Below are 12784 nucleotides of genomic sequence, written 5' to 3'. Positions count from 1 at the left end.
TGTGTGCATGTGTGTGAGCACATGTGTGTGACTGTGTAGGTGAAGTATGTGTAAGTGTAAAAGTGTGTATGTGTGAATGTATGTGTATGTGTGAGCACATGTACATGTGTGTATGTGTGTGAATGTGTGAATGTGTAACTGTACATGTGAGGTTGTATGTGTGCGGCTGTGTATGTGACTGTATAAATCACATTGTGTGTACGTGTGTGAACATGTGTGTGTCTGTGTGTGAATGTGTGTGTATGTATGTGCGCATGTGTGACTATGTAGGTGTATATGTGAGGTTGTGTGTGTGAGGATGTGTGTGAATATGTATATGTGTACATAACAGGTTGTGTGTGAGCATGTATGTGCATGTATAAGTATGTGCATATGTTGTATGTGTGAACATGTATGTGTGTGAGGGTGTGTGACTACATATGTGACTGTATATCAGGTTGTGTGTGTACATGTGTGTTTGTGTATGTGTGTATGTGTGATGTATATGTGTGAATGTGTGCATGAGCATGTGTGTGTACGTATGTATATGTGAGGATGTATATGTGTGTGAATGTGTACATGTGTATATGTGAGGCTGTGTATGAATGTGTAAGTGTGCATACATGTGTGCATGTGTGAATGTGTATGTGTGTATATGTGTGAGCATGTGAGAATAAGTATGCATATGTGTGGCTGTGTATGTGAATATGTGCATGTCTATATGTGACGCTGTGTGTATATACACATGTATGAATGTGTGCATGTGCATGTGTGAGGTTGTATGTGTACATGTATATATGTGAAGTTATGTGTATGTGTGTATGAATGTGTACATGTGCATGTGTGAGGTTGTATGTGTACATGTGTATATGTGAAGTTGTGTGTGTGCACATGTATGTGTGTATGAATGTGTACATGTGCATGTGTGAGGTTGTGTGTGTGCATGTCTATATGTGAGGCTGTGTGTGTGCACATGCACCCATGTGAGGTTGTATGTGTATATGTGAGGCTATGTGTATGTGCGCATGTATGTGTGTGTGTGAATGTGTAAGTAAGCATATGGGAGGTTGTGTGTATGTGTGAGTGTTGAGTGTGATCTGACAGAAGGTGGGAGAGAGAACAGCCGACGAGAGCCCACAGCACACATTTGCATTAAAGATTAAAATCCTATTTCTAGATTTCATGATTCAGGACTTCCACTGGATCTTCCCTCTCCTCAGCCAGACTCCTCTCCAGACCACATACATTCATTTTTAATCTCTCTTGAGAAAGAAGAAACAGACAATAATAGGATTACATTGGTTTAAGGAAAGATTATCTCCTGAAGAAAGACAGAGCGCCCCTTCCCCGAGTGTGTACCAATCTGACCGCAATGCCCAGCGCAGCAGAAGCCACGGGGTTACCTGAGGCAGTGGGTGATGGATGTGTTCTGTTCCACGTCAACAGAAAGGTCCAGGAAATCTTCATCTTTGCTACTAACCTGAAACCAAAATAACAGGGCGACGGGGGAGGGGGGACAACATGTTAGTACACAACACACAACAGACCTGACACAGAAAACTTAGAACATTTACAGATAATCAAAAAACACCAAGAAGTGGGGCCGGTGTTGGGGCAAGGCAGCTTGAACCGCTGCCTGCAATGCCAGCACCTCACATGGGCGCTGCTTCAAGTGCCGGCTGCTCCACTTCTGATCCAGCTCCCTGCTAATGCGCCTGGGAAAGCAGTGGAAGACAGCCTGGGTGTCTGGGCACCTGCATTCACATAGGAGACATGGATGGAGCTCCAGGCTCCTGACTTCTGTCTGGCCCAGCCCTGGCCATTGCAGCCATCTTGGGAGTGAGCCAGCAGATGGAAGATTCTCTCTCCCTCCCTCCCTCCCTCTGTAACTCTGCCTTTCAAATACATATTTTATATTTATTTATATTTATATTTATAGCCAAGGCAGATGTGGCTGCATACTGCTTGGCAACCAGTAACCTCACAAACAACCAGAGCTAAACACAAGACAGCATTCTCAATGTAGCCTCGTCTCTAGTCTCTACCACAACTTTGACTCAGACTTTTAATAACTCAAACTCCACCAACTCCCTTCCTCTCCATTCCTTTCCCTTTCTGTTTCAAGTCACAAGCATCAGACATCTCTGCAGGCCTGGCTGGCCGCGGGATGGAAATGGGCGAGGAGGGGGACTTGGACCACCCATGGCCCCGCGGTCAGCACTTTGCAGAGGGCTGTTTGCTCTCCCCAGCCCCTTGTAGCCACTCCCCTGCGTCCGTGTGTGTGGCCCAGGAGCTGAGAGTCGTGCTGACCACACGGGGCTGTCCTGGGCCAAGAAGCATCACCACTGGCAGTGCCCCCGGCTGCCCACACGGCTCCCTGCCCGCTGGAGCTCACTGAGGAGGGGCGAACATCCCACAGGCTCTCCTGTCTGCAGCGGGAAGGGCAAGCCCACCCAGACAACCCTGACGTGCTCAGCTGGTGGCAACAAGCCAAAATCATTCTTGAGAACCACGGTAACCAGCTGTGGCTCCAAACTGCAGGAGGTATCTAGAGAAACGGCTAGAGACAGACGCCTCCTTCGTACCTCCATAAGCACACCCGGGAACGTGTGGACACAGGCTGGCCACATCGAGATCCTACTCTGGCACTCGTAAACTGGCCAGATACTTGCCCTCTGAATCTCGGCTTTCTCATCTGTCAAGTGGGGACGGTCAGAGTATCTGTCTCTTGGGGCCAGCTCTGTGGTGTTGTAGGCTAAGCCCTGACCTGCGGTGCCAGCAGCCCACGTGGGTGCCAGTTCCAGTCCCAGCTGCAGAAGACCTCTCTGTCTCTCCCTCTCTCTGTAATGCTGCCTCTCAAATAAATAAATCTTTATAACAAAAGCATAGTATCTACCTCACAAGGATGTTGTAAAGACGGAATAAGGTCCTGCATTTGGAAAGTGGTTAAAAAGGAAGCATGGGGGCGGCGGGGGTACTGCAGCACAGCAGGTTCAGCTGCGGCCTGGGACGCCACATCCCACATCCCACTGCCTGTTCAAGTCCTAGCTGCTCCACATTCCCCATCCAGCTTTTTGTTAATGCATCTGGAAGGCAGCTGATGACGGTCCAAGTACTTGGGTCCCCGCCACCCACATGGAGATCCAGGTGGAGTTCCTGGCTCCTGGCTTGCTTCAGCCTGGCCCAGCACTCCCACCACTAATGCGGGCATTAGAGGAATAAACCAGTTGATGGACAATTTCTCACTGTCTCTCCCTCTCCTTCTCTCTGCATCGCTCTTTCAAATAAAAGTCTCTTTTTTTTTAAGTGATTTTTTACGAGATTTATTTATCGGAGGCTGGTGCTGTGGCGTAGTGAGTTAAGCCGCCATCTTGCAGTGTCAGTTCAATTGCCAACTGCTCCACTTTTGATCCAGCTCCCTGATAATGCTCCTAGGAAAGTAGTGAAAGACAGCCCAAGTCCTTGGGTCCCTGCACCCACGTGGGAGACCCAGATGAAGCTCCTGGCTCCTGGCTTCAGCCTGGCCCAGCCCCAGTCATCACAGCCATTTGGGGAGTGAACCAGCAGAGAGACTGCTCTCTCTTTGCCTCTGCCTCTGCCTCTCCCTCTGTAACTCCGCCATTCAAATAAATAAATAAAAAGATGGAGTTATGGCAGGGGAAGAGGTACACAGAGAGAGATCTTCAAACTGCTTGCTGGTTCACTCTCCAAATGGCACAACAGCCAGGACAGAAGTCAGGAGCCTGGAACTCCATCCTGGTCTCCCAGGTGAACGCAGGGACCCAAGTACTTGGGCCGTCTTCCGCTGTTCTCCCAGGAGCATTAGCCGGGAGCTGAACCACAAGTGGAGGAGCTGAGACTGAACTGGCACTCGTAGCAGATCTCAGGTGGCAGCTCGCCCTGCTGCACCTCAATACCAGCTCCAAATTTTTTAAGTCGGTATTTACTAAACTGGGGAGAGACAAAAAAATTTTAAATGGTCTAAGATGGCCAAAAAGTTAGGAATGGTGTACTGGCCTGCGGTTATCATATTGAATAAAAAAGTAGGCTACACTTTAAAAAAAATTTAAGTTAATTTTGTAGGAAGAAGGCACAGACACACATCCCCTCCCTACCACTCTACCACCCAGCTTCAATTTTTATGGCGCTCAGGATGCATTAATGGCCCCAAATCCTCCCCTCTGCCCGTTCCCCACCCTTGATTCTCAGAGCAGCCACGTGACCTGCCAGTGGGCAGGCACCAGACAGGTTAGGGCTGTGAACTGACCATGTGTGGGGCTGGCGTGGCGGGTCTGGGGAAAGTGGCTGCTTCCGCCCCCTGAATCTCCACTGAAGGAGCCACAGCCCCCACATCACCCGACCCCTGCTCAGTCTGCAAAGGCGCAGGAGCTGCTGTAGAACTGGTACCTTCAGAAAGCAGTGCTTCACAGAGAAACCCCATCTGCTGGTTCATCCCCCAAATGTCTGTAATAGCTGGAGCTGGGCCAGGCTGAAGCCAGGAACCAGGAATGCAACCTGGGTCTCCCACATGACCCGAGTACTGGAGCCATCGCGGCTGCGTCCTGGGGTGCACAGGAGCAGGAAGCTGGAATCGGAGCTGAGGCAGGACTCAAAGCCAGGCGCTCTGATCTGGGCTGTGGGGCTCCTACCTGCCAAGCGAAATGCCTACCCCTATAGCAGTTCTGTAAGCAGTCTCCTGCGTGCAGTCACAGAGAGAAATGTGCTTTGGTTTAAGGTCCCAGAGAAGCGCTGGAAACCGATTCTCACAGCAAAAATTCAGCTTAAATGGGAAAGGGGAAAATTACAACAGACAACAAAATTCAGCACCAACTGGCCTAACAAAGCTTAAGAGGCACATGAAGGTGGAACCCACGAAGCCAACGTGGAGGCTACAGCGGCAAATCCCCAAGCCCCAATTCTGGAGCGCTTTTAGCAAGGTTATCTGGAAAAGTCAGCCATGAATTACCCTTCAAGCAGTCTCTGCCGCTCTACTGCCAAATGAAACTGTTTGTCTCCATAAATCCCTCAGCTGACATTTGCACTGCAATCATAAGCAACATTTACAAAGACGGAGACCCAGGGGGCAAAGCCATCAGTTTCTGAAAGCGTAAGGGCTGGCACAGGGTTTTCCGTAACTGGAGGCTGAGCGGGGCCATGGCACGGCGCCCCAGGATGGAGGGCAGCTGGATCCCACGGCGGGGTTTCACACACGTGGGTCCCCAGACACGGGGGGGGGGGGGGGGGGGCCAAGTTTCGCATCCTGGGAGGGAAGGAGCTACCGCAGGGCCTCCTCTTCCACTCTGTTCACTTACTCCTGTTCCGCAGTTCACAATAAGAGAGAAGCCTCCAGGCGATGCGCTGTCTTAGAAAGCGAGGACTTTCTAACAATTAGAGCTCTCTAAAAACGGGAAGCATCGGCTCAGGATTGCGTCCCCTGCCTCTGGACGCCATCTGGCAGATGCTGGTGACCGAGTGGCTAGCATATCGCACGTCACAGGCAGGACTGGGGTACTGGGAGAACAGGGGCTACGGGACCCCCAGGATCCCATCCAAAGGGTCTAAAAAACAATGGAAGTGACTGCAAGTAACTCCAGAGAGAAAAACACGCCCTCCTCAAACAACTCATCACTGCGCAGGGAGGGGGAAGGGGTTTTCAAGGCTGCCCCATTCTTCAAAAAGATGTGTCCACACATGGTAACCTCCCACAGTCCAAGCCCCAACAGTCAGAATCCCGTCACACACACACTCGGGTATCGTCCAAAATCTCTGGAGGACTCTCCGAGCCGTGGTTTCCCATCCCTACCCCCTGGGAACTAAGGTGCTCGGCGACAGCTTCTGCAATACAAATTCCCCAGGATGCAATATTGCATTTACTGGGGTCATCTGACCTAATCAGACACAAGAGGAACTACAGAGGGACTGAGGGGTGGCAGACAGACAGCACTTAAGGTACCCACGTCTTACCTTGGGGTACCTGGGCTTGAGTCCCAACTCCAGCTCCTGATTCCAGCTTTCTGCTAACTGGCACACCCCGGACGGAGGGCCAGCACTGATGGCTCAAACTGCTGGGTCCCTGTCTCCTATCTGGGAGACTGGTTTGAGTTCCTGGCTCCCAGCTTTGGCCTGGCTCAGCCCCAGCTACTGCGGGTATTTAGGGAGTGAACCAGCAGAGGGAAGGTATCTACTTCTCCCTTTTGCACCCTCACTGTCCTCTCTCTGTTCCTCCAATCTATTTTATTTTTTAAGTGAGACTCAGCCTAACAGTGTCAGGGCAGGCACTGAGGTGCAGCAGGGTAAGACATTGCTTGGGGGTCTGGTACTGTGGCACAGCGGGTAAAGCTGCCACCTGCAGTGCCAGCATCCCAAATGGGCGCCAGTTCTAGTCCCGGCTATTCCACTTCCGATCCAGCTCTCTGCTATGACCTGAGAAAGCAGTAGAAGATGGCCCAAGTCCTTGGGCCCCTGCATCCATGTGGGAGACCTGGAAGAAGCTCCTGGCTCCTGGCTTCAGATCAGCACAGCTCCAGCCACTGTAACCAATTGGGGAGTGAACCAGTGGATGGAAGACCTCTCTCTCTCTCTCTCTCTCTCTCTCTGTGTGTGTGTGTGTGTGTGTGTGTGTGTGTGTGTGTCTTTCTGTGTGTAACTCTGACTTCCAAATAAATAAATCTTTAAAAAAAAAAAAAAAAAGATATTGCTTGGGATGCCTGCATCCCATATTGGAGCACCTGATTCAAGTCTTGGCTACTCTGAATTTCCAACCCAGCTGCTCGCTAATGCGCCTAGGAGGCAGCAGATGATGGTCCAAGTACTTGAGTCCCAAACACCCACACAGGAAAGCTGACTTCTCATGACCAACATCTTTTTAAGACAGCCAGTCGAAGTCCAATTCAACAGCTCAACGTGTGGACCCTAAACTTTGCCCACGGTACAAAGCTGGCCAGCAGTTGTTGAGGCCATCTGCCCTCACCACTCTGCGTTAACCACTACCCAGACATCTTGTATGCACGGCACTGGAGCTGCACATACATGCACGGGTCTGTCCCTGTACACCGAAGGCAGCTGCTTCATGCTGTTCTACCGCACCGCAGTCGCACGCAACACAGCCCGTGTTGACACGCGCACGCCCGCCCGCCAGCACTCACAGTTTCACAGTTCAAGCATCGCGTTTCATTGGTGAGCGTCCCCTGGAAAATCTCATGGACCCAGGTGAGCTCCGCCTTGTTGTTCTCCGCAGGTTCGTTCATGTTGCCGTTCTTTAATTTTCCATTTTGCTTTTCCTGTTTCTTCTCTTCCTGCAGGATGTCGGCGATAGTGTTCAGCAAATAGTTTAAAAATTCATGGGCATCCTGCTGCATGTAGTTATCGAAGAGATCTGGAAGGCAGAAGGCCGTTATTTCAATCTCTGGTTCCTGAAGAGCGAACACACACACGAGCTGTATTACACGCCATGCTGCCGGATGGGCACAGAATACAGACAGATCCCACGGCTCCAGCGCGTTAGTGTCCAAAGAATTTTCATTCATTTCCATTTCGCCACCCACCACCAACAACCTGCCCACATCTCTCTAAAGTTTATGTATAAAAAAAGTCCAAAAACGTTTCTTCGTTCTACAAAAGAACAGAAACTCTCGGATTAGTTTTGCTGTCTAATACAATGTGACCACCGACGTTTAGTTGTTTGTCTTTTATCCTGAACAACTGGGGTCTCTCCCCCAAAATGGTGTAAGATCCTGGGCCAGCCTACAAGTAGCTTAAACGAAACAGATAAGGGAGACAGTGAGTTCACATGAGCGTCTCTCCGTCTCAGTATTCTGACACCAAAGACAAATGGGGCGGGCGCCTGCTGCCGTTCCCTAGCGGGGGACAATCGGGACACGTGTGGCTGAGCACACCACTACCGACCACGCCCGTGAGAAGGCTGGGCGCTCTGCGTCCTTCTCTCTCAGCTCGTACTCTGCTACAGACAAACCAGAACAATCTTGAAAGACAGCAATGAAATAAGACTTTCCAAAGCAAGCATCTGATGAATGGTGCAAGTCCGTCGGCATACGGCTCAGTCCAAGACAGACACGGTTCCCATATCAAATAGTTCCACAGTCACAAAACCCCCAGTGCAGAAACTGGCATTGTGTGTAACAGGTAAAGCCACAGCCTGTGACGCCTGCACCCCAGGAGCGCCAGTTCAAGTCCAGGCTGCTCCATTCCCATCCAGCTCCCCGCTAACGCTCCTGGGAAAGCAGCCGCAGATGGTCCAAGTGCTTGGGTTCTGCCACGCACATGGGAGATCCAGACGGAGTTCCTGGCTCCTGGCTTCAGCCTGGCCCAACCCACTCATCTGGACCATTTGAGGAGTGCATCAGCAGATGAAAAATCTCTCTCGCTTGCTCGCTCTCTCTCTCTCCATTCCCCTCTCTCTCCACAACTCCTTTAAATAATTTTTTTAAATTACTAACGCAAAACTTCTAGCATACATACCCCCATTTTTTTTAAGATTTCATTTATTTGAAATGCAGAGTCAGAGAGAGAGAGAAAGAGAGAGAGAGAGAGATCTTCCATCTGCTGGCTCACTCCCCAAATGGCCACAATGGCTGGGGCTGGGCCAGGCTAAAGCCAGGAACCTGGAACTTCATCTGGGTCTCCCACACAGATGCAGGGGCCCAAGCACTTGGGCCATCTTCTACTGCTTTCCCAGGTGCATTAGCAGGGAGCTGGATCAGAAGTAGAGTAGCCAGGACTCAAACAGGCACCCATATGAGATGCTACCATCGAAGGCGGCAGCTTAAATTGATATACCACGGTGCCGACCCCCAAAGGCCCACTTTCTACATTTCTACCTGCACGCCCCAGAAAAAGAATTCAGAAAAATCAAGTGACAGCAAAGCATCTGCATCATATAAAGATGTCCAGCTGATGCCCATCAGGGGTGCAGAACGTTCAGCCTGCAAAATCACTGGGTATGGTCTTGCCAAGGCAGCCGCAGGCGAGCATCAAAATTCAATGAAGATGGGGCTGGCACTGTGGCGAAGTGGGTAAGGCCGCAAGCAGCCTGCAATGATGGACACCTGTATGGGCGCCAGTTAGAGTCCCAGCTGCTCCACTTGCAATCCAGCTCTCTGCTACGGCCTGGGAAAGCAGGAGAAGATGGTCCAAGTCCCTGGGCTCCTGCACCCATGTGGTAGACCTGGAAGAAGCCCCTGGCTCCTGGCTTCAGATCGGTGCAGCTCCAACTGTCATGGCCAATTGGGAAGTGAACCAGTGGATGGAAGACCTCTCTCCCTCTCTCTCTTTGCCTCTCCTTCTCTTTCCGACTTTCAAATAATTATATAAATCTTTTTTAAAAATTGGGGGCTGGTACTGTGGCGTAGTGGGTAAAGCCGCTGCCTGCAGTGCTGGCAGTCCATATGGGTGCCAGTTCAAGACCAGGCTGCTCCACTTCCGATCCAGCTCTCTGCTGTGGCCTGGGAAAGCAGTGGAAGATGGCCCAAGGCCTTGGGCCCCTACAGCTGCATGGGAGACCCGGGAAAAGCTCCTGGCTCCTGGCTTCAAATCAGCACAGCTCCAGCCATTGTAGCCAATTAGGGAGTGAACCAGCAGATGGAAATCCTCTCTCTCTCTCTCTCTCTCTCTCTCTCTCTGCCCCTCCTTCTCTCTCTGTGTAACTCCAACTTTCAAATAAATTAATTAATCTTTAAAAAAAAATCAATGAAGTCTATAGCAGGCTAGTTTTTAAGCTGACAATTTTGTATGACCTGTGCATGATGTTTACAATATCCAAATGGCCCCTGGCAGAAAAAAGGTTCCCCACCGCTGTCAGGCAATAAAACTTGGACGTGATATTAAACTACAGAAGCTCTGGTCAGATGTTACACACTTATTCTGGGCACACGTCGCCAGGTGATTAAGACAGCGCTGTCTTACTCAGTTACAGCCCTGCCTGTCTATTCCGACAGGCACTCCCCAGGAAGGCTGCTTGCCAGCCTCTCCTCTCGCAACGATCCTACCCAGAATGTCACCAAGCATTCTAAGATGGGATCACAACTCTGAACTTTGAAGCGTATTCTGAACCTGGTTGTATGTATTCTGGGTAGAGAAGGAAAAAATTATCTTTTCTTAAAAAAATACTCGAGGGGCAGTTAGGACTAACTAACAGCAGCTGGGACATTGCCCGGGATGCCCCCGTCCCATATCTGGTTCAAATCCCAGCTCCTCCACTTCCAATCTAGCTTCCTGCTAATGCACACCCTGGCGGGGTTCCAGGACTTGGGCCCTTGCCATCCAAAGGAACAGCTGGATGGAGTTCCGGCTCGCAGCACCAGCCTGGCCCACCTCCGGCACATACTCTACCCCATTTTTAAACAAAGCAAAGCAGCTCCTCGCTCGGAGGCTGCACGGCACCGCCGGCTGTCCACCCCATGACTCACCATTCTCCTTTCTCAGCCTAGAGATGAACTTCTTCGGGGGGATGACGCCCACCTTCTTCTTCTGCGTGGCGATGCTGTGGAACAGGTCCGCCAGGCACGTCAGCAGGTTTTCCTTCTTTTTCTGCTGGGCCTTGTATGCCAGCACATTCTCACGGAACGGCCGGCAGAAGTACAGCGCCTGCAGCACGGAGTTACAGTAGCACGTGTTCCCAAACTGCCAAAGGACAACAGGGGTCCGTGTCACTGCTGGGGACAAAGGCCACCGCCGGCAAAGTGGGGAGAGGGAGCAGGCAGCCGCAGGAACCCGCCCAGGTTACTCGCTGTGCTAGAGAACTAACTAGTCACCACTCCTAACCACCCGCGACAGTCTGACAGCAGGACAGGGACAGCAGTGTGCCGTGAGTCCTCCTCATGGGCAGTCTGGCCTTCCAGGGTTTCAGTTCACCTGCATTCAATCAGGATCCGCAAACATGAAATGGAAAATTACAGAAATGACCAACTTTGCAAGTTTTCAGTTGTACACTGCTCCGAGAGGCATGACACAACCTTGCACTGTGCTGCTCCAACCCAACCTGACGTGGACGACTCGTGCCCACGCTGTACGCACTGCTCACCCGTTAGTCACTTGCCCATGAGATCAACTGTGGTAGTGTTGGAACACTCACGTCCAACCAAGCCTTATTTTACTTAGTGATGGCCCAGGGCCAGAAACAAGGAGTGATGCTGGCGATTCTGTTACCAACTTCCTACCTAGAGAACATGCGTTACAGTTACTGTCAATCTGTGACTGTGCCTGATTCACTGACTGACATTCACGCTTACGGAGAGTTAGGAAGAAACAAAGTTACATCTAGGGTTTGCCACTATGCACAGTGTCAGGGGTCCACTGAGGGTCTTGGAACCGCCCCTCCGTGGGTCAGGGGCACTGCTGTATATAATTCTGGTGCTTCTCCACGCCAAGAAACTCTACCACAACTACAAGCACTGCATCTGATAAACGGTTGCATGACACCTTCGGGCACTTAGAGAGAGAAACTCCACGTAACAGACCCAGGAAAGCAGCCGGCTTGATAAGAGACCACACCGTAACTCGTCCAAAACTCCCATGACGGGAGCAGTGAAGATCCAAATCAGAAGAGGTCTGGGCTCTGGGAACCTCTCGCTCGCGGACACCATCCGCACTGAACCGGGTCTGTCTGTTTTGTTCCCTCCAGATTCTGTGCCAGCCCCTGGGCTCCAACCGCATTTCCTCACTTGCCCCAGAGCAACCAGGTACAGGTGTCTCCTCGAGTCACCCGCCACGCCCCGCCCTCGCAACAGCTCCACTGTCCTCTGTCCTGTTTCCTCCAAGGTGGCGACTGTCCCAGTGCAACATCACCAGGTCCCTACCTCCACACAGGGCCCACACCTCTCAACATCACAGACACAGAAGACGACAACGCCACCCCGTGGTTTCCAACCAACAGCGAGGCCAGCTGTGCGGCCACAGGACTGCGCGCACAGGCCCTGGGTGAAGACATTCTGAGAACAACACGACTAACGACACAGACTACAACAGGCCACGCAAGATGAAAGCCGAAGGCGCACACCTCCTCAACACCGGCGGCCGGGTTGTGTGCCATTCACCCGAGAGTGAGACAGCCGCTGTGCCACAACAATCGTGACATCCCAGGTCTACGCAGCTGACGCGGTTACGTAACCGGAGGCAAGCCTCCTCTCACGGAGAAGCTGGAACCTTCATCCATCACCAAAGCGACCATAAAGGAAGCAATTAATAAATACAGCACTCAGATTCCGCCACAAACCAGGAAATGGCCTTGCCTTCCTTTTTTTTCTACCACGGCTAAAACAGGCGCATTAGAATGAGAAGTCGGCGCTGCGCACGGAGCTTCAGCCATCCTCCTCCCACGCTCTTCTGCACCAGCGTCTCGCCCTTCGGCAATGCTTGGCCTTGATGACTTCCGGGAACTGAAGGGAACTCGTACTCAACACAGGCCCACTCTGCACCTCGGCCCCACGTCGGGTCTCACCTGTTCATCACTCTAATCTTACGGCACCCATCATTTTACAGATGAGGACAGAGGGTCAGAGAGGGCAAGCAACTCACCCACGGTCACCCAGTCGGGGAGTGGCACAGGCGGCATCCGAGCCCAGCTCGCACTGCACTGAACACCAGGTGCTTGCAGGCCCGCTTCCAGCTTCCCCAAGAGAAGCCATGTGCATCACTCTGGGCCCCGCGGTCACAGCCATTACCCCAAACTCTGCGTTTAGGAATTAACACTCGCTGTCTCTTGAAACCTCCACCCCAGGGAGAAAGGATGGAGGCAGGAAGAGGGCTCCCAGAGGGGGAGGGTGCCACTGCCCTGCTCCGTGCTGGGGAA

At 51.7% G+C, this 12784-nt stretch overlaps 1 protein-coding gene across 2 annotated transcripts in view; it reads right to left on the bottom strand.

Annotated features, from left to right (window-relative positions):
• Positions 1-12784, bottom strand: part of USP46 (ubiquitin specific peptidase 46) — a 66927-nt gene that overhangs the window by 19122 nt on the left and 35021 nt on the right. For both annotated transcript variants that reach the window (XM_070048123.1, XM_070048124.1), the window contains 3 exons: positions 10404-10617; positions 7125-7354; positions 1383-1459 (listed from right to left, as the gene is read on the bottom strand). In XM_070048123.1, the coding sequence (XP_069904224.1) occupies positions 1383-1459; positions 7125-7354; positions 10404-10617 (521 nt within the window). The remainder of the gene's footprint in view (positions 1-1382; positions 1460-7124; positions 7355-10403; positions 10618-12784) is intronic.

This window comes from Oryctolagus cuniculus, chromosome 8 (genome assembly GCF_964237555.1).
Source record: "Oryctolagus cuniculus chromosome 8, mOryCun1.1, whole genome shotgun sequence".
Lineage (NCBI taxonomy): Eukaryota > Metazoa > Chordata > Mammalia > Lagomorpha > Leporidae > Oryctolagus > Oryctolagus cuniculus.
The sequence above is the reverse complement of the archived record's forward strand: the minus strand, read 5'-3'. Positions and strand labels throughout refer to the sequence as shown.